Source organism: Schistocerca nitens, chromosome 9, assembly GCF_023898315.1.
Source record: "Schistocerca nitens isolate TAMUIC-IGC-003100 chromosome 9, iqSchNite1.1, whole genome shotgun sequence".
NCBI lineage: Eukaryota > Metazoa > Arthropoda > Insecta > Orthoptera > Acrididae > Schistocerca > Schistocerca nitens.
Genome location: NC_064622.1, coordinates 155,784,898 through 155,805,553, shown reverse-complemented (window position 1 = coordinate 155,805,553; position 20,656 = coordinate 155,784,898). Strand labels below are relative to the sequence as shown.

At 45.2% G+C, this 20,656-nt stretch overlaps 1 protein-coding gene across 1 annotated transcript in view; it reads right to left on the bottom strand.

The window, feature by feature from the left end:
• Positions 1 to 10,696, bottom strand: part of LOC126204068 (potassium channel subfamily K member 16-like) — a 366,558-nt gene extending 355,862 nt beyond the window's left edge. The window contains exons 1-2 of the mRNA XM_049938489.1: positions 10,584 to 10,696; positions 4,896 to 4,968 (exon numbers count right to left, since the gene is read on the bottom strand). Of these exons, the coding sequence (XP_049794446.1) occupies positions 4,896 to 4,968; positions 10,584 to 10,696 (186 nt within the window). The remainder of the gene's footprint in view (positions 1 to 4,895; positions 4,969 to 10,583) is intronic.
• Positions 10,697 to 20,656: the final 9,960 nt, after the last annotated feature.

Below are 20,656 nucleotides of genomic sequence, written 5' to 3'. Positions count from 1 at the left end.
ATTTCTTGGGGAATGGCAGCCCATTCTTCACGGATTGCTGCTCTGTAGAGAGGTATCGATGTCGGTCGGTGAGGCCTGGCACGAAGTCAGCGTTCTAAAACATCCCAAAGGTGTTCTATAGGATTCACGTCAGGGCTCTGTCCAGGCCAGTCCAATACAGGGATGTTATTATCTTGTAACCACTCCGCTACAGGCCGTGCATTATGAAAAGGTGCTCGATCGTGTTGGAAGATGCAGTCCCCATCCCCGAATTGCTTTTCAATAGTGGAAGGAAAAAGGTGCTTCAAACAACAATGTAGGCCAGTGTTGTGTTAGTGCCACGCAAATCAACAAGGGGTGCAAGCCCCCTCCATGTAAAACACGACCACACCATAACACCACCGCCTCCGAATTTTACTGTTGGCAGTACACACGGTAGCAGATGACGGTCACCGGGAATTCGCCATACCCACACCCTGTCATCGGACCGCCACATTGTGGACCGTTATTCGTTACTCCACACAACGTTTTTCCATTGTTCAATCGTCCAATGTTTACGCTCCTTACACCAAGCGAGGCGTCGTTTGGCATTTACCGGCGTGATGTGTGGCTTATGAGCAGCCGCTGGACGATGAAATCCAAGTTTCCTCAACTCCCGCCTAACTGTCATAGTACTTGGAATGGATCCTGATGCAGTTTGGAATTCGTGTGTGATGATCTGGATAGATGTCTGCTATTACACATTACGACCCTCTTCAAGTGTCGGCGGTCTCTGTTAGGAAACAGACGAGGTCGGCCTGTACGATTTCTTGCTGTACATGTCCCTTCACGTTTCGACTTCAGTATCACATCTGAAACAGTGGACCCAGGGTTGTTTAGGAGTGTGGAAATCTCGCGTACAGACGTTTGACACAAGTGACACCCAATCACCTGACCACGTTCCGCGGAGCGCCCGGTTCTGCTCTCTCACGATGTCTAATGACTAATGAGGTCACTGATATGGAGTACGTGGCAGTAGGTGTCAGCACAATGCACGTAATATGAAAAACTTATGTTTCTGGGGGTGTCCGGATACTTTTGATCACATAGTGTATGTGAAACCGTAGGATCTCAAGCGGGAATATTCCACGATGACCCACAAGAAATTCCACATGTTTTCAATCGAAATTGGTTCCATTATGTGTTCCATTATTGAACGCCCATCTTATTTGCGAGCGTATATTTGCGCGTTTATAGCGTACGATCATTATTCTGCTATGCGGTAGATCCACACGTTTGTCAGTTATTGTCCAATATCGCACAGTATTCTACATTAATGTCCGACGCCACATCATTTACGTCGTTTTGATATGCCTTAATCGAAGCTGCTCCGTTGCCGATTGGTCGGCTGCCTCAAGATGTGCAGGAAGCTCGGAATAAGGTATCCTTCTTCAATGATTCCCTTGAGAAAATGATACATGACTACCGGGTTTGGCTTCTTCGGATCTGATCATCTTGAGATTCCAGAAATTAGCAAAGAAGATAAACATGCCACCTGCAGTAAAGGATCTGCTTTTCGAACCATCTCCCAGTGGACAACCAGACAAGACCCTTGTGATAGCGATAATAACGCAGGAGACGAGACCATGATATCGATCGAAAAATGTAAAACATTGAATAAAACATTTCAGATTGGAAATGTAGACTTCTAAATTGTAATCAGCGACCTCAGAGATCTAAAAGAAAACAGTTTCGATTCGTAAACATTATCCGGTCACATCTGGCATCAAGAGAAGGGGCCCAGTCGTCTTCTCAACGTGCAACGTGCTGACAAGCATAGAACGAGTATGTTATCGTCTTTAAACGTTCGGTCTCACGATGTGTCTCATTCCTTGGACACCCCAGCTGTCGAGCGGTTTGTGAAATACGCTTCATAAATAGTTGGCAAAGTAAGTTATGTATTTAAACTGGCCTCTTTATTCCGAACCGAAATTACTGCAATCAGGGCATGTGTGGAGGAGAATATGAGTAGGTGCTATAATAACCATAGCATCTACATCTCTTCAGACAGACAGGCAGCCCTGAAATCATTGGCAGCTCCTGCAACAAGATCTAAGATTGTTGCAGATTGGCACAGGGCTCTGGTGGAGCTAGGGGGAAGCAACAGGGTGTACCTAGTGTGGGTTCCTGGCCACTCAGGGATCTGTGGCAATGAACAAGCCGATAGATTGGCTAGGATGGGAGCAACAACTCCACTTATTGGACCGGTACCTGTCTTGACAATCACCAAGGCTATGATCAAATTAAAACTACGGAACTGGCTTAGGAAACAGCACGTAAAATATTGGACCAAGGTCCATAAACAAAAACATGGTAAGGTAATGATGCCCAGAGCCATGTTTTAAAAGAAGCTCTGTAATCCGGGGATTGAACAGGAAAGAGATCAAACTCACGACTGGACTGATGACCGGCCATGGGAACTTCAAAAAACACCTATACACAATGGGTATAATGGAAGAGGACCCTAAACTGGTAGAGGGACTCCTTGCACTATTTAAGGGCACTGGTTGGCTTTACTAGATATACAGGGAGCGATAGCGCACAATAAACCTAGTTTCGGTGCGGGCAGTAGCGGGTTAGACCTAAGCTGTTTTAGCTCTCCTGTAAAAAACAGTCAAATCAATCAATTTCTGTATTTCGTATGACGACGTATTAGCTCATGTTGGTCTTGTAACTATAGTCAATAACCCAACACGGACAAAACATCGTGCGAAAACATGTACAGCGTCGCGTGACCAGTGATGCAGATGACAGCATACGTCCTATGTTTAAGAAAGACCGTTGTGTCTGGAAAAAAAGTGCAGTCTATGTGCTCTCTGTATCAGTGGTACCCCCAAAGAAGGCCAATGTTCGACGTGTCACCATACAGACGTCCATCGCACTAAGACATGTTCTTTCGTGTCCGACAAACAACAGGTTATTCAAAGGGGAGAATCAGCCATATGAATGGCGTACAACCGGTTCCGTGTGACAATTTGTTGATGTTAATATACCACATACAGGGTGTTCCAAAAATGACCGGTATATTTGAAACGGCAATACAAACTAAACGAGCAGCGATAGAAATACACCGTTTGTTGCAATATGCTTGGGACAACAGTACATTTTCAGGCAGACAAACTTTCGAAATTGCAGTAGTTACAATTGTCAACAATAGATGGCGCTGCGGTCTGGGAAACTCTATAGTACGATATTTTCCACATATCCACCATGCGTAGCAATAATATGGCGTAGTCTCTGAATGAAATTACCCGAAACCTTTGACAACGTGTCTGGCGGAATGGCTTCACATGCAGATGAGATGTACTGCTTCAGCTGTTCAATTGTTTCTGGATTCTGGCGGTACACCTGGTCTTTCAAGTGTCCCCACAGAAAGAAGTCACAGGGGTTCACGTCTGGCGAATAGGGAGGCCAATCCACGCCGCCTCCTGTATGTTTCGGATAGCCCAAAGCAATCACACGAGCATCGAAATATTCATTCGGGAAATTAAAGACGTCGGGCGTGCGATGTGGCCGGGCACCATCTTGCATAAACGACGAGGTGTTCGCAGTGTCGTCTAAGGCAGTTTGTACCGCCACAAATTCACGAAGAATGTCCAGATAGCGTGATGCAGTAATCGTTTCGGATCTGAAAAATGGGCCAATGATTCCTTTGGAAGAAATGGCGGCCCAGACCAGTATTTTTTGAGGATGCAGGGACGATGGGACTGCAACATGGGGCTTTTCGGTTCCCCATATGCGCCAGTTCTGTTTATTGACGAAGCCGTCCAGGTAAAAATAAGCTTCGTCAGTAAACCAAATGCTGCCCACATGCATATCGCCGTCATCAATCCTGTGCACTATATCGTTAGCGAATGTCTCTCGTGCAGCAATGGTAGCGGCGCTGAGGGGTTGCCGCGTTTGAATTTTGTATGGATAGAGGTGTAAACTCTGGCGCATGAGACGATACGTGGACGTTGGCGTCATTTGGACCGCAGCTGCAACACGGCGAACGGAAACCCGAGGCCGCTGTTGGATCACCTGCTGCACTAGCTGCGCGTTGCCCTCTGTGGTTGCCGTACGCGGTCGCCCTACCTTTCCAGCACGTTCATCCGTCACGTTCCCAGTCCGTTGAAATTTTGCAAACAGATCCTTTATTGTATCGCTTTTCGGTCCTTTGGTTACATTAAACCTCCGTTGAAAACTTCGTCTTGTTGCAACAACACTGTGTTCTAGGCGGTGGAATTCCAACACCAGAAAAATCCTCTGTTCTAAGGAATAAACCATGTTGTCCACAGCACACTTGCACGTTGTGAACAGCACACGCTTACAGCAGAAAGACGACGTACAGAATGGCGCACCCACAGACTGCGTTGTCGTCTATATCTTTCACATCACTTGCAGCGCCATCTGTTGTTGAAAATTGTAACTACTGTAATTTCGAAAGTTTGTCCGCCTGAAAATGTACTGTTGTCCCAAGCATATTGCAACAAACGGCGTATTTCTATCGCTGATCGTTTAGTTTTTATTGCCGTTTCAAATATACCGGTCATTTTTGAAACACCCTGTAAATCCTGCTGCTGTTAATAGTAGCGATGTTTGAGCTGCCTCCCAGATATGTTACCAGATTGTCATTGGATGTTTGGTTTCCATGGCGTTGCAGTAATGGTGACTCATCACAGCAGCCGTGGATCTCCTGAGTCGGGGGTGTTCCCATGGAAGTTACTTTCAGATGAACATAATCAACAAAAAATGAGGCGAAGTGTGCAAGCGAAGGCGAGATGTAGCCCACCGCTATCTGTGGTTCGGACGACGGCGGAAGAAGTTGTTCTGTGAGAACTGAAGCATTTCGAGACGGGGCCAACACGCCTCCCTATCCCAGAAGCGATCGCGTTAACACGCGTGGCTTCCCAGGCGGGTAGCTTCCCTTCACTGCCGTAGTTGTCTTTGCGTATTCCTTTAACAGGATACCTGCAAATGATTTCCTCAGTTAAAAACTTTTTAAATCATAAACTAAAGAGATATGAAATATGTCACTTAATGTTGGTTTTTCTGTTGGCCTTGAAAGTTAATTTGTTGTACAGTAGTGGCTAGCCTTGGTAGCGCACAGTATATCGGCCACTATGACAAGACGTGTCTACGTAGTGAAGAGCACAAACATTACTACCACCTGCTTAGCAGTTCGCTGGCCCACATTTGGAACGGAATACAGCAGAGATTCTGTGCGCAGGGATTCGACAAGACCTTGTTCGATTTCCGGAGATATGTGGCTCCCGATGTCTACACACAAGCGGTACAGTCTGGTAAATTATTGGCGAGTGACTTGTTGTCACAGAGCTGCCGCCCGATAGTGTCGTAGATGTCTTTCGTTGGGTTCACATTAGGCAAATTTGGCGGCGTGAGTTCACGATTATGCTCCTCAAATGTCTGTAATACTGTTCCGGCCTTGTGACACCGACAGTTATCCTGCTGAAAGATGCCCTCGCTGTCGGGGAAGATACCAAGCAGGAAGGCGTAAGGTGGTTTAATTATTCTTGTAGCGCCACCTTATATATTTTATTCATATTTTATGCTCTAATAGTACTCCCCAAGTTTGCTAACTGAAATATTCTTTTCATAATTCGTATTACTATTTGAAAAATGCATATATAACCCCACATGTTGCCTATGGTCAAGCTAATCGCTGAATTAACTGTTCAGTTTGTGAGAAGCTCTGTTTTTCCGTTTATTCAGCACAGCAGACAAGCCGAGAGGGACGGCACGGGCACCCAATAAAACGTGTCATAAACGTGTAGCTTTAAATGATCTTCAGAGCCGACGCAGAGCCTCGCAGTTCTCCTGATTCTGAGCCGAGCATGTTTAACACGACGGGAGGTAAAGCGCCAGGCGGTTAGGAAGCGCCCGTGCAAAGAAAGACGCGGTGCCTACATGGAGGACTTTATTTTTTTCTTAAAGAAAGTGGAAGTTGGAAGTTTTTTGCTGGAACTGCACGTCAAAGTGACCCAACGGCTTCTCTGGAACATTGCTGTGGCCCCACCCACAAAATAAACAAAAAGTCTCACTCTTACTGCCGCTGCGTTGAAATCTTGAAATTGGGGCGGTGGTCGCAATCTCAGAAAAACTTGGCTAGAGACTGGACGGTGCTCGGAATCACTACCATCATTGGTGGACTACTTTTGCCGAGAGAAATTAGAATTTAAGTTTATACAGCACTCTAACTTCTGCCTCCACGAACGACGCTCTCGCTGGCAACCTCACGGGTCACACACGCGAAGATGAGGCCACCACACTATTAACTGCCGCTCACAGCCGGCGTGTAAGCAGCCGGCTACCGGAAGTTTATTTGGTGAGATTCGCCAATCAACGCTTTTCCGTGCCATAGTTCAAGGAGCGCGGAATTTTTTAACTTTGCGGAGTTAGTCGTTTCCTTAACTGATGACCACATTTAGTTGTCTGATTTGTAGGTTGCACTTTGCATCTGTGAACGGTGTTTGTTCTTCCAAGTTCACTTTCCGCTAGCGCTTTTTGATATTCTCAATTATGCGATCCCAAAATTAGTACCAAGATCGAAACTGCACACGGCTGTTCTCTACCTTTGTATTCACTGCTATCTTATTGAAGGTTTTCCCACCTGAATGCTCGTTAAGGGAAATAAATAGAATCTTTTTCTAACAAGACACGTAAGTGATCCGACCTGGCGATAAAGTTCCGTTGAAAAACAGTCCAGTCTCGACGTCACCATGCAGTCGTAACTGACAGTGTAGTTGGGTCAACACGGGAGCACGCAGCAGCCGTCTGCCGCGGAACCCCTTGTTCAGCAATGCGCGCTGAGCAGTGCGTTCCGAAACACTTGTGCCTGCAGCGGCACTGTGTTCTGACGTTAGATCTACTATACGTCGATTCCTGCCCTGCTTTACACAGTGGGATGTTTCCGACCTCCTAGATCTGTGATGAGACATAGACGCCCAATACCTTGTTGCTTGCTCCTGGTTTCAGCGTCCTTCAACCACTTCGCATAGATGCTCACCACATGGGCACACGAACAGCAGACCGGCTTCGTTGTTTACCAGATCCTTGTTCCCAGACGAAAATCTGCACTTTTGTCAGAGTCACTTGTATCAGTGGATTTCCCAGTCTGCGGCGTGCGAGTTCTTCTCTCCCCCGATTATCTTCTTTCCCTACAGCGTCACGTGGCCGTTACGTAACCATGTGGCTTTCAGTAGGGAGCCGAGCAGTGGTTTCACTGTTTTTGCTGATGAGGTGTGGAAGTATACAATCATACAGGGTTATTACAAATGATTGAAGCGATTTCACAGCTCTACAATAACTTTATTATTTGAGATATTTTCACAATGCTTTGCTCACACATACAAAAACTCAAAAAGTTTTTTTAGGCATTCACAAATGTTCGATATGTGCCTATTTAGTGATTCGGCAGATATCAAGCCGATAATCAAGTTCCTCCCACACTCGGCGCAGCATGCCCCATCAATGAGTTCGAAAGCATCGTTGATGCGAGCTCGCAGTTCTGGCACGTTTCTTGGTAGAGGAGGTTTAAACACTGAATCTTTCACATAACCCCACAGAAAGAAATCGCATGGGGTTAAGTCGGGAGAGCGTGGAGGCCATGACATGAATTGCTGATCATGATCTCCACCACGACCGATCCATCGGTTTTCCAATCTCCTGTTTAAGAAATGCCGAACATCATGATGGAAGTGCGGTGGAGCACCATCCTGTTGAAAGATGAAGTCGGCGCTGTCGGTCTCCAGTTGTGGCATGAGCCAATTTTCCAGAATGTTCAGATACACGTGTCCTGTAACGTTTTTTTCGCAGAAGAAAAAGGGGCCGTAAACTTTAAACCGTGAGATTGCACAAAACAAATTAACTTTTGGTGAATTGCGAATTTGCTGCACGAATACGTGAGGATTCTCTACCGCCCAGATTCGCACATTGTGTCTGTTCACTTCACCATTAAGAAAAAATGTTGCTTTATCACTGAAAACAAGTTTCGCACTGAACGCATCCTCTTCCATGAGCTGTTGCAACCGCGCCGAAAATTCAAAGCGTTTGACTTTGTCATCGGGTGTCAGGGCTTGTAGCAATTGTAAACGGTAAGGCTTCTGCTTTAGCCTTTTCCGTAAGATTTTCCAAACCGTCGGCTGTGGTACGTATAGCTCCCTGCTTGCTTTATTCGTCGACTTCCGCGGGCTACGCGTGAAACTTGCCCGCACGCGCTCAACCGTTTCTTCGCTCACTGCAGGCCGACCAGTTGATTTCCCCTTACAGAGGCATCCAGAAGGTTTAAACTGCGCATGCCATCGCCGAATGCAGTTAGCAGTTGGTGGATCTTTGTTGAACTTCGTCCTGAAGTGTCGTTGCACTGTTATGACTGACTGATGTGAGTGCATTTCAAGCACGACATACGCTTTCTCGGCTCCTGTCGCCATTTTGTCTCACTGCGCTCTCGAGCGCTCTGGGGGCAGAAACCTGAAGTGCGGCTTCAGCCGAACAAAACTTTGAGTTTTTCTACGTATCTGTAGTGTGTCGTGACCATATGTCAATGAATGGAGCTACAGTGAATTTATGAAATCGCTTCAATCATTTGTAATAGCCCTGTAGACGCAAAAAACATTTCAGTAAACACGGTTCCGCGAAAGAGCTCTTTGTGAGAAAATTGTTAATGTGTTATTGCCAGTCGACTTCAGTATGAAGCGTTTTCGTACTTAGTACAAATATATTTGAAATGTAAACATTTCGACCAAGTTCCCATCAAACTGGCCTCACATTCTAACCATGACCCAGTTTTGGGGACCCTGGTAGGTTACACGCATGACTGGGCAAAGGCACCTTTTGCTGCTTACGTCAGGTGACTCCAAGATGGGTAGCCCAACAGGGCGTGTGCCTTGGCCTCCAAGATCACTTCAGTAATGGAAAGTCAAATCCCCACTAGCTGTGGCAGGACAGAAAAACTGGAGCACCGAGCCCGTACAGATTTCGCCAGATTTACAGAATGATCAGAGAGTGGCAGAAAGAAATCTTAATGTAGAGACAAGTATTGTACTTCACCCGAATTCGAGGACGACACGTGAAGCACCTCCTCTAATAGGTGCGAATGTACAGTAAGTCGTAATATGTAACGCGCTGAAGTAGTGTTAAGGTAGTTCACTGGTGAAATACATTACAATCGAGTCTCTGTCTAATTGAGGGGCAGACCAGCTAGTATATAAGAAGTCGGAGAGTGCTGTGTTTTCAGTAGACAACCATTAACAGGAGATTGGGTCGACCACAAGAATTCAGTGGACTAGTCACTGGATGTAGCTCGACTAACAAATACATCAGCGACGTTTCAGCACTACTAGACCAGCTCAAATCGACTTTAGCCGATGTGTTTGTGGAGTGTAAGCGTCAGCAACAACCACACCTAAACCACGAGCAAGGAGATATACACTGACGAACAGGGACCGTCGAGCGTTGTGGAAGGTGGTTGTGAAACATTGCAGAAAATCAACGGAGGGAATCACTCCTGACTTCCATAGTGGTACCAGCAGTCCAGCTAGCACAATTATTGTGCGTAGGGAGTTCAAAAGAATGGAATACAACAGTCAAGCAAGTCGAAGTAGGCTACACATTTGTGCATCCAGTGCGAAGGGACGCTTTAGGTGGTGTAAACAGTGACGCTACTGGACAGTGGATGACTGGAAGGGAGTGATTTTAAGTGATGGACTACGCTATACTATATGGCAAGCCGATGAAAGAACTTGGCTCTGGCAGATGCTTTGAGAACATTACGTGCGACAACGTCTGGTGCTAAAAGTGACGTACAGAGGAAGTCGTGTTACGGCATGGGGATGTTTTCCTTCGTTAGGATGTCGTACTTTTATGGCACTTACTAAAATGCTAAATGTGAGAGGATATGAACACATTTTACAGCGTTGCGTAGTGCCTACAGTAAAAGAAGTTTTTGGGAACGACGACTGTATCAGAATGAAGAAGTAGCCTGTCATAAATCAGCATCTGTGAGACAGTAATCTGGAGCAGTAACTCCTCTGAAAATGATGGACTAGTCTGCCGAGAGTCCCGACCGGAGCCCAATGGAACACCTTTGGGATAAGTTAGAACGTCGACTTTCCTCGAGACATCAGCGTCCAACAGCACTATTTTTTCGGCTCATCAGGAAGTTTCGGGCTGTCACTTCTCCACAGACAATTAGACACCCATCGGAAATGTTCCCAGCAGAGTTCAATCCCATAAAAGCGAAGGGTGAACAGACCCTACTAATAATGGCCACTAACAGGTGTCCAAACAGTTTTGATCACACGCTGTACATTAGTTGCCGTTCCTCGGGCTCTTAGTAACACCTTCGTTCAGCAGCTGTTATGCTAGAGACTACTGTAACGTGAGAGAACTGGGACGTTGGGTTAACTTGACTTGCCTGGAACTTGAGCACCTCCTGCGCGGCGAGACGCGTCCAGTTGTCCTTGTAGAGGATGTTGAGGTCCTCGGTGATGGACCAGAGCTTCTCGACGGTGCGCGAGCGGATGTCGTCGTCGAGCGCCGGGGCGTGCTTGGACGGCGACGCCGGCGGCTGCGGCGGCTGCTGCGGCGACGACAGCCCGCCCTCCAGGGCCATGAACGTCACGGCTCCCAGCAGCGTGTAGCCCAGCACCTGAGGGCCAAGCGTCTGCGTCACAAGCATATTTCTCAATCTTTCTATACTTCAATTGACCTCCCAATGCCGTGTTTCGCTGACAGTACATGTACACTACTGGGCATTAAAATTGCTACACCAAGAAGCAATGCACATGATAATCGAGTATTCATTGGACAAATATATTATACTAGAACTGACGTGTGATTACATTTTCACGCAATCTGCGAGCATAGGTGTCAGTACCCGAAACCACCACCTCTGGCCGTAATAACGGCCTTGATACGCCTGGGCATTGAGTAAAACAGAGCTTGGATGACGTGTACAGGTACAGCAGCCCATGCAGCTTCAACACGATACCACAGTTCATCAAGAGTAGTGACTGGCGTATTGTGACGAGCCAGTTGCTCGGCCACCATTGACCAGACGTTTTCAGTTGGTGAGAGAGCTGGAGAATGTGCTGGCCAGGGCAGCAGTTGAACATTTTCTGTATCCAGAAAGGCCCGTACAGGACCAGCAACATGCGGTTGTGCATTATCCAGCTGAAATGTAGGGTTTCGCAGGGATCGAATGAATAGTAGAGCCACTGGTCGTAACACACCTGAAATGTAACGTCCACTGTTCAAAGTGCCGTCAATGCGAACAAGAGGTGACCGAGACGTGTAACCAATGGCACCCCATACCATCATGCCGGGTGATATGCCACTTGGCGACGACGAATACACGCTTCAAATGTACGTTCACCGCGCTGACGCCAAACACGGATACGACCTTCATGAGGCTGTAAACAGAAGCTGGATTCATCCTAAAAAATGACATTTTGCCATTCGTGTACCCAGGTTCGTCTTTGAGTACACCATCGCCGACGCTCCTGTCTGTGATGCAGCGTCAAGGGTAACCGCAGCCATGGTCTCTGAACTGATAGTCCATGCTGCTGCAAACATTGTCGAACTGTTCGTGCAGATGGTTGTTGTCTTGCAATGTCCCCATCTGTTGACTCAGGGATCGAGACGTGGCTGCACGATCCATTACAGCGATGCGGATAAGATGCCTGTCATCTCGACTGCTAGTGATACGAGGCAGTTGGGATCCAGCACGGCGTTCCGTATTACCCTCTTGAACCCACCGATTCCATATTCTGCTAACAGTCATTGGATCTCGATCAACGCGAGCAGCAATGTGGCGATACGATAAACCGCAATAGCGATAGGCTAACATCTGACCTTTATCAAAGTCGGAAACGTGATGGTACGCATTTCTCCTCCTTACACGAAGCATCACAACAACGTTTCACCAAGCAACGCCGGTTAACTACTGTTTGTATATGAGAAATCTGTTGGAAACTATCCTCATGTCAGCACGTTGTAGGTGTCGCCACCGGCGCCAACCTTGTGTGAATGCTCTAAAAAGCTAATCATTTGCATATCAAAGCATCTACGTCCTGTCGGTTAAATTTCGCGTCTGTAGTACATCTTCGTGGTGTAGCAATTTTAATGACCAGTAGTATACTGCACTCGCACTACTTACTGTATGTGTGTGATAAGTCCGACGGACGCTGTCAGGTCCCATAGAGAATTCGCTAGTGATCTGTTTTGGCCACAGCTTATTGGAGATCTCCTGATCAAAAAATATTTGTCGGTCTTGGCGGTCTAGCGGCTAAGCGCTTCGCTGGAAACCAGCACGTCTAGAGATTGAGCCCCGGTCGATTCTTGGATGTTTCAGCCTGCGTTTTATCCTAGCCTTGATCATTTTCCCAGGTTTGATAACTGTGGTGGGTTAGGGACACGCAAGTCGCCAAAGTGGCGTCCAATTGAAAGACTTGAAGGAGGCCAGCTAGCCACACAAAATTGTTATTGTTATTTCTACAGAGTTCCGCAATGTCGCTTAGTGAACCAAATATTAGCTAGTCGAGTATCGGACCACATTTGAGAATGAGATCAGGACTTCCTTGCATATAGAAGGCAGCAATTTGTTACTAATGGGACGAAATCGACAACTGTAAATGTAATTTCTGGAGTATGCAGATGGAGTGTTACAGGCCTTTCCTGTTGGCAATATACAGGGTATTCCGTTACTCGCATTACTAACTTGTGGGTGTTGTGGAGCGGACTTTGTATATAAACTTTTGATAAGCAACTCAAGTCGGAAGTATCTTTCGGATGTGAAATAAGCTTGAAGTAAGGATCATTCAAACAACCCGCTTCACGGTACCCACACAGTGGAGACAATGAGCTCTGACCTGTATGGTTTGCAGCATACTTAGCGCCCCTACTATTTGTAGGACAAGATTTATGTGCGAATCGTGCTTTCATACACACCGTCCACAAACTCCCGTGCGTGACCGTGGAACACTACGATCAAACCTCCTGTCGCATACATGTCAATTTCTCGCAGCCTTTGTTGTAACCCAGCGCCTCCCAAGCTGGGGATAATCACCCCCAAGGGTAAAATGAATTTTTCTGGGGGGTAAAAACAGGAACGATTTGACTGCGTCTCACTCATGAAACTAAATTATTTAAAAAAGGCAGTAGCCAATCACTACCTCCGTACCACTAACGTTGCCAAATCAAGATTAAGATGGCGACCCCCTGATGATATCGGAAAAAATGCCAATAAAGAGGAGTATCGCTATTTATTTATACTATCACCTTTTAGGTAGGTGATTACTTCTAAAATTCTCAGATATGACCATTAACACATGACACTACGCGGCAGAAGCCAGGTGTATGTATTAACGACATTATTTGAAATTCGCGAGTGATCAGCGATGACAAGTCCACTTGGATGGTGCGACACATTCATTGTTGGCTGCACTTAGTTGTCGGCTTGCACGTTGGTCTTCTTTCTGTCTCCGATTTCACTACCGTTTCTACGTATTTCTTATTGGTAGACCGGAAACAAAAGCACGTGAGTGAAATTTTCCTATTTAAGTACCGACTACTGATTAAGAAACTGCTGTTTTACAGCAATGCCTGTTGTATACTATTTGACATAAATAGTAGAGCTGTAGTGCCACTGAGCAGTAATTATAGAAATACATTATAAGCATCGGTACAACGTTATAGTCTCAAAATTACTAGACAATAAGGACGGATCTGAATTCCACATGTATTTCAGTTGTAAAATTTGTTTCAGGCTAACTTTTTACCTGCAGATCAAAAAACTTGCACACACAGATCTATGATGCCATGCATGTACATAAACATGGTTGCAAGCTTGTGAAGTCAAGGAAGTTTAGGACGACGAAAATCTTTATAGAAGTCTGTGAGGCATATTTTATTACAAAATTGTCACTAACACGAAAAGAGAAAGTCTTCCCTATCATCATATCGCGGTGAGTGGCCAAGTCGCCTCTCAGAAGGCCTGATCTCGACATATAGCTCGTGACAGCATTTCTCTCGTAAGGCTTAGCGTGCACTGATTTTTTCTTCAGATTCATTGCTACGATTCTTTTTCGTGGACTGTATGTAGCAGACGTTTTCGCCCTTTCACGCAAAGAATCGTGTCCAATTTAGGTTTTGATTCAAGGAAAGCAGATAGCTGAAAATTGCGTCCTCTGCTGTGCTGCTGCAAAAGTTTCCTTATGTAACGAAGCAAACCTGCGTCTGTTGCTGGAATAGTCATACGGAAAATTTTTTACTCTTTGTATAAAAATTAAAAACCACAGATTTTGGATTTTCGTGTTTCTTCGTTATGAAGACATTTTCAAACTTCTGCAAGAGAATTACTTTGTAAAACTATATCATTATTTCGCAGCTTAAGGTCTCACAACGCATCTTGATGATGAGGCTATATTTTCGTTATTGGTCTTGTTTATTATGATACTTCGAAGTTAAGTGACACACTGCCGTTGTTCGAGGAACTGACATTGAGCGCAAAGAGCGACTGCTAATCCGAGGGAAGTAGAGATTGGCACTCAGAAACTGTCGTCCTTTTTCGAAATGTGTTCCCCAAACTTCTCTAGAAATCTTCCGATGCAGGAATACATCTGCAAGAAATTTTCCATCTTCATTTTTAATGTGTCAAGAAGACCGCTCCATATCCATTTCCTTCTTTAAGAAACAAATCCAACAAGGTTTATGAGCAACGTTGTCATTTTCCCGTTGGAGCATTTCAGGTTATACATTACTGTATACGAAATGTAGCTAACATTTCGAAATAAATGTTTATTGTTATAAAAGACCTATATCGCTCTCTACAGAGTGGAGATTTGTTTACCGATCACATGTTTAATTTCAAATTTTCAAACAAATAATATCTTAAACGCGTGTCCCACAATGTGCATAATGGTTTCACTGGCAGCGCATACACTCACAGCTGGTGCGAGTCAAGGTTACAAGTATCGCGATAATTGTACTGGACTGTCCTTTATACACTACTGGCCATTAAAATTGCTACACCACGAAGATGACGTGGTACAGACGCGAAATTTAACCGACAGCAAGAAGATGCTTTGATATGTACAGAGAATTCACACAAGGTTGGCGCCGGTGGCGACACCTACAACGTGCTGAGATGAGGAAAGTTTCCAATCGATTTCTCATATACAAACAGCAGTTGACCAGCGTTGCTTGGTGAAATGTTGTTGTGATGCTTCGTGTAAGGAGGAGAAATGCGTACCATCACGTTTCCGACTTTGACAAAGTTCGGATTGTAGCCTATCGCGATTGCGGTTTATCGTATCGCGACATTGCTGCTCGCGTTGGTCGAGATCCAATGACTGGCAGCAGAATATGGAATCGGTGGCTTCAGGAGGGTAATACGGAACGCCGTGCTGGATCCCAACGATCTCGTATCACTAGCAGTCGAGATGACAGGCATATTATCCGCATGGCTGTAACGGATAGTGCAGCCACGTCTCGATCTCTGAGTCAACAAAAAGATGCTTCTAATGGCTCTGAGCACTATGGGACTTAACTTCTGAAGTCATCAGTCCCCTAGAACTTAGACCTACTTAAACCTAACTAACCTAAGGACATCACACACATCCATGCCCGAGGCAAGATTCGAACCTGCGACCGTAACGGTCGCGCGGTTCCAGACTGTAGCGCCTAGAACCACTCGGCCACTCCGGGCGGCACCTGAGTCAACAGATGGGGACATTTGCAAGACAACAGCCATCTGCACGAGCAGTTCGACGACGTTTGCAGCAGCATGGACTATCAGCTCGGAGACAATGGCTGCTGTTACCCTTGACGCTGCATCACAGACAGGAGCGCCTGCGATGGTGTACCCAGCGTTGAACCTGGGTGCACGAATGGCAAAACGTCATTTTTTGGTTGAATCCAGGTTCTATTTACAGCATCATGGTGGTCGCATCCGTGTTTGGCGACATCGCGGTGAACGCACATTGGAAGCGTGTATTCGTCATCGCCAAACTGGCGTATCACCCTGCTTGATGGTATGAGGTGCCATTGGTTACACGTCTCGGTCACCTCTTGTTCGCATTGACGGCAGTTTGAACAGTGGACGTTACATTTTAGATCTGTTACGACCAGTGGCTCTACCCTTCATTCGATCCCTGCGAAACCCTACATTTCAGCAGGATAACGCACGACTGCATGTTGCAGGTCCTGTACGGGCCTTTGTGGATACAGAAAATGTTCGACTGCTGCCCTGGCCAGCACATTCTACAGATCTCTCACCAATTGTAAACGTCTGCTCAGTGGTGGCCGAGCAACTGGTTCGTCACAATACGCCAGTCACTACTCTTGATGAACTGTGGTATCGTGTTGAAGCTGCATGGGCAGCTATACTTGTACACGCCATCCATGCTCTGTTTGACTCAATACCCAGGCGTGTCAAGGCCGTTATTATGGGCGGAGGTGGTTGTTCTGGGTACTGATTTCTCAGTATCTATGCACCCAAATTGCGAGGAAATGTATTCACATGTCAGTTCTAGTATAATACATTTGTCCTATGAATACCCGTTTGTCATCTGCATTTCTTCTAGGTGTAGCAATTTTAATGGCCAGTAGTGTAAAAAGAGGAAAAAGCTATCATCTGTGGCTAACGCTAGTGCTAAAGTGTATGGGAATGTACGGGGGGGGGGGGGTGGGGGGGGTGGGGGTGGGGGGGGGTAACTGAAAAGGAAATTGACGGAAGGTCTGGGTTTTATCGTCCCGTCGACTTCGAGGTCATTAGAGATGCAGCGCAAGCTCAGCTTGAGTGATTGGAAAGGAAATAGGCAGTGTCCTTCCTCCAGAGCCATCCTGGAATTTCCCTGGAGCGATTTAGGGAAATAACGAAAAATCTAAATCTGGCTGGCCGGTCGTGGATGTGAACCATCGCCCTCCTGAATGCAAATCCAGTACGCTGAACACTGCAGCACCTTCCTCGGTAGCAAGAACGGAAAATTCGAAAATTTTATTGAATCTCAATCGAAGACCTTGAATACCTGTTGTATCTCAGACACGAAAAATGAAGACAAATTGTACAAATGTAACCGCTCTGAAAGAGAGTCTGACAACAATTTCGCATTTTGTGACAATTGCATTATGAATTTGATGTAGCTGTACAATATATTCAAAGAGCATCTACAGTTCTCATCGAAACTTGCATATTGTTCTTCGCTTCATCGATTTGTAACCAGACGACACATGAATTGTTGCCATTCATAATTTTTTAATGACAAATAATTTACTTATTTTGAAGTGCCATATTTTGTGGACCTCTGTGCAGAAATAAAAATGCGTAACCTTGGTTTTCAACGAAACGTGATGAATTTCTAGACAGTCGAAGATAAAGCTACCAATTTCTTTCACAGCTTGGAGCTTTGCTAACGCATGACTCAAGTTCAACAAATTTCATTCTTCGCAGAAGTGATAATGATCGTCGACAACAGTGAGATGTGCTCACCCACACATGAAGTTAATCAGTGCTTACCATGAGTAATAAATTTTGTAAGCAACTGTTTTCTCGAATTGTGCAATCGACAAATAAATGCCTCGCTTGTAAGACTGTTTTCAGTGAATGGCGGAATATTTTTAGATAGTGCAGTTCAGTCCAGAGCTTAATTTCTTGGACTACATGGAGACAATAGACTGAAAATAGATTTATGTGAAGCAGAATTATCAACACTTTGTAGAAATATTGGTGACGAGTATGCAGTACTATCAGAAAAAGCCAAAAGGATACTGACTCCATTTGTCACAATTTATAGGTGTGAAAGTTTATTTGTGACTATGGCGGTGATGACAACAGCAAGGAACCTTCTGAACTTTGAACACGAATTTCGATGTGCACTGGCCGAAACATAAGCAAATATATTAAAGACTCTTGGAAATAAGTAATAGCAGCCATATTATTGACTTTCATAATTTCTTTATTTAATATAGTACTTCCAAAAATATATGAATGTTATTTGTTGAACGTTAATGAAGTATAATGTACCAGTAAACTCCCGATTCTTTAAAGACTCGAACATCCACGTACAAATCAGCTTCAGGTGTCTGGCTTACTTTACAAATGAGATAGTGTGTTAAATATTTGACGTTAAGCGAGAAAATGTATGAAACGTTTGAAATTATGAGTAAAGTTTGTTGGGAGATCACCAAGTGCTCTTACACTGAAGAGCCAAATAAACTGGTACATCTGCTTAATATCGTGTACGGATCCGGCGAGCACACAGAAGTGCAGCAACACGACGTGGCATCGACTCGACTAATGTCTGAAGTAGTGCTGGAGGGAACTGCCATGATGAATCCTGCAGGGCTGTCCATAAATCCAAAGAGATCGAAGGGATGGAGATTTCTACCGAACATCACGTTGCAAGGCATTCTTGATATGCTCAATAGTATTCATATCTGTGGAGTTTGGTGGCCAGCGGAAGTGTTTGAACTCAGAAGAGTGTTCCAGGAGCCACTCTGTATCAATTCTGGACGTGTGGGGTGTCGCATTGTACTGCTGCAATCGTCAGAGTCCGTCGGAATGTGTAATGGACATGAATGGATAAAGGTGATCCGACAAGATGCTTACGTACGTGCCACCTGTCAGAGCCGTGTCTAGACGTATCAGGAGTCCCATATCACTACAACAGCACACACCCCAACACCATTACAGAGCCTCCACCAGCTTGAGCAGTCCCCTTCTAACATGCAGGGTCCATGAATTCATGAGGTTGTTTCCACAGCCGTACACATCCATCCGCTCACAATTTAAAACGTGACTAGTCCGAGCAGGCGACATGTTTCCAGTCATCAACAGTCCAATGTCAGTGCTGACGGGCCCAGGGAGGCGTAAAGCTTTGTGTCGTGCAGTCATCAAGGTTACACGAGGGTGCCTTCGGCTCCGAAAACCCATATCGATGATGTTTCCTTGAACGGTTCGCACGCTGACACTTCATGATGGGTCAGCATTGAAATCTGCAGCAATTTGTGGAAGATTTGCACTTCTATCACGGTGAACTATTCTCTTCAGTCGTCGTTGGTCCCTTTCTTTCAGGATCTTTTTCCAGCCGCAGCGATGTCAGAGATTTGACGTTTTACCGGGTTCCTGATATTCACGGCACACTCGTCAAATTGTCGTGCGGGAAAATCCCTTCACCGCTACCTCGGAGACGCTGTGTCCCATACTTCGTGCGCCGACTGTAACACCACATTCAAACTCACTTAAATCTTGATAACCTGCCATTGTAGCAGCAGTAACCGATCTAACAACTGCGCCAAGTACTTGTTGTCTTCCATAGGAGTTGCCGACCTCATCGCCGTGCTCAGCCTGTTTACATATCTCTGTATTTGAAAACGTATGGCTGTACCAGTTTCTTTGGCGCTGCAGTGTATTTTCCAATAGTGGATGAATGAAGTGGGTAACTTGCGCGGCGCGAGTTACTCTGGATCCAGACATAGACACAATTTCTAATTGTAATACTTGACTTATTTTTTTAAATCTTTAAATAAGGTAACAGCCAAAATAATTTTATCTTGAAACTCTTCCACTGGTGCGTGTTTGCACACAAACACAACAATATGCGATTGTGGCTCTGCCGTGATGCAAAACACTTTTGTTATTTATTTGTTTATTCCCCCAAAACTACTTTCAGTGATAAATACCGCCATCATCAGTGGGGTTTTTGATTCTAAAACATGCAGAAATAGGATACTTAGAAACATTTTGAAAAAATATGATATATATACTGTTTTGTTCCAAATATTGATTCTCTGACTAATTTATGAATACCTTATTTACTATATGTCCCAGCATAATTTTGCAATTGTTGTCGCCGTTCCAAGCATATTTTCTGCGGTTTTTTGTGCCGTTTTTCTCGAAATACAGCAGGCCATCTGCTACTATATTAGTGGCTGTTAGTAAAGAAGTACCAAAATGTGAACTTATGTATGTCAGCGTTACACAGTTGGGATTACAGTGCGTTGTGGATACAGTTTTGGAGTATACTAGGTTGTTGCGTAGTCTGTCATAGATTCACGATCGTCGGATGGCTTGCACCTGATTTTAGATACAGAGCAACATAACTTTCGCACCTTGTTCGTGATCCAAAACATTACGCCATCTTGCTGTTTCCTTGCGTCGCGAGAAATTGTAAGTAGGCTGTTTAGGTTTTTTTTATTGGTAACGCCACCTCTGTATGAAAATCACTGGCTGTGCTGTGTGCAGTCTGTGGCTGCTTTGCATTGTTGTAATACTCGCCATTGTAGTGTTGGGCACCTGGGCTGTTAACAGCGCGTAGCGTTGCAGTTGGAGGTGAGCCGCCAGCAGTGGTGGATGTGGGGAGAGAGATGGCGGAGTTTTGAAATTTGTCATGAACTGCTCTCTCTCTCTCTCTCTCTCTCTCTCTCTCTCTCTCTCTATATATATATATATATATATATATATATATATATGCTCTATTAATATCTTTCATTTGCTAACTATCCCTATCAGTAGTTAGTGCCTTCCATAGTTTGAATCTTTTATTTAGCTGGCAGTAGTGGCGCTTTTTTGTATTGCAGTAGTGGGAGTAACCAAGATTTTTGTGAGGTAAGTGATTTGTGAAAAGTACAGGTTAATGTT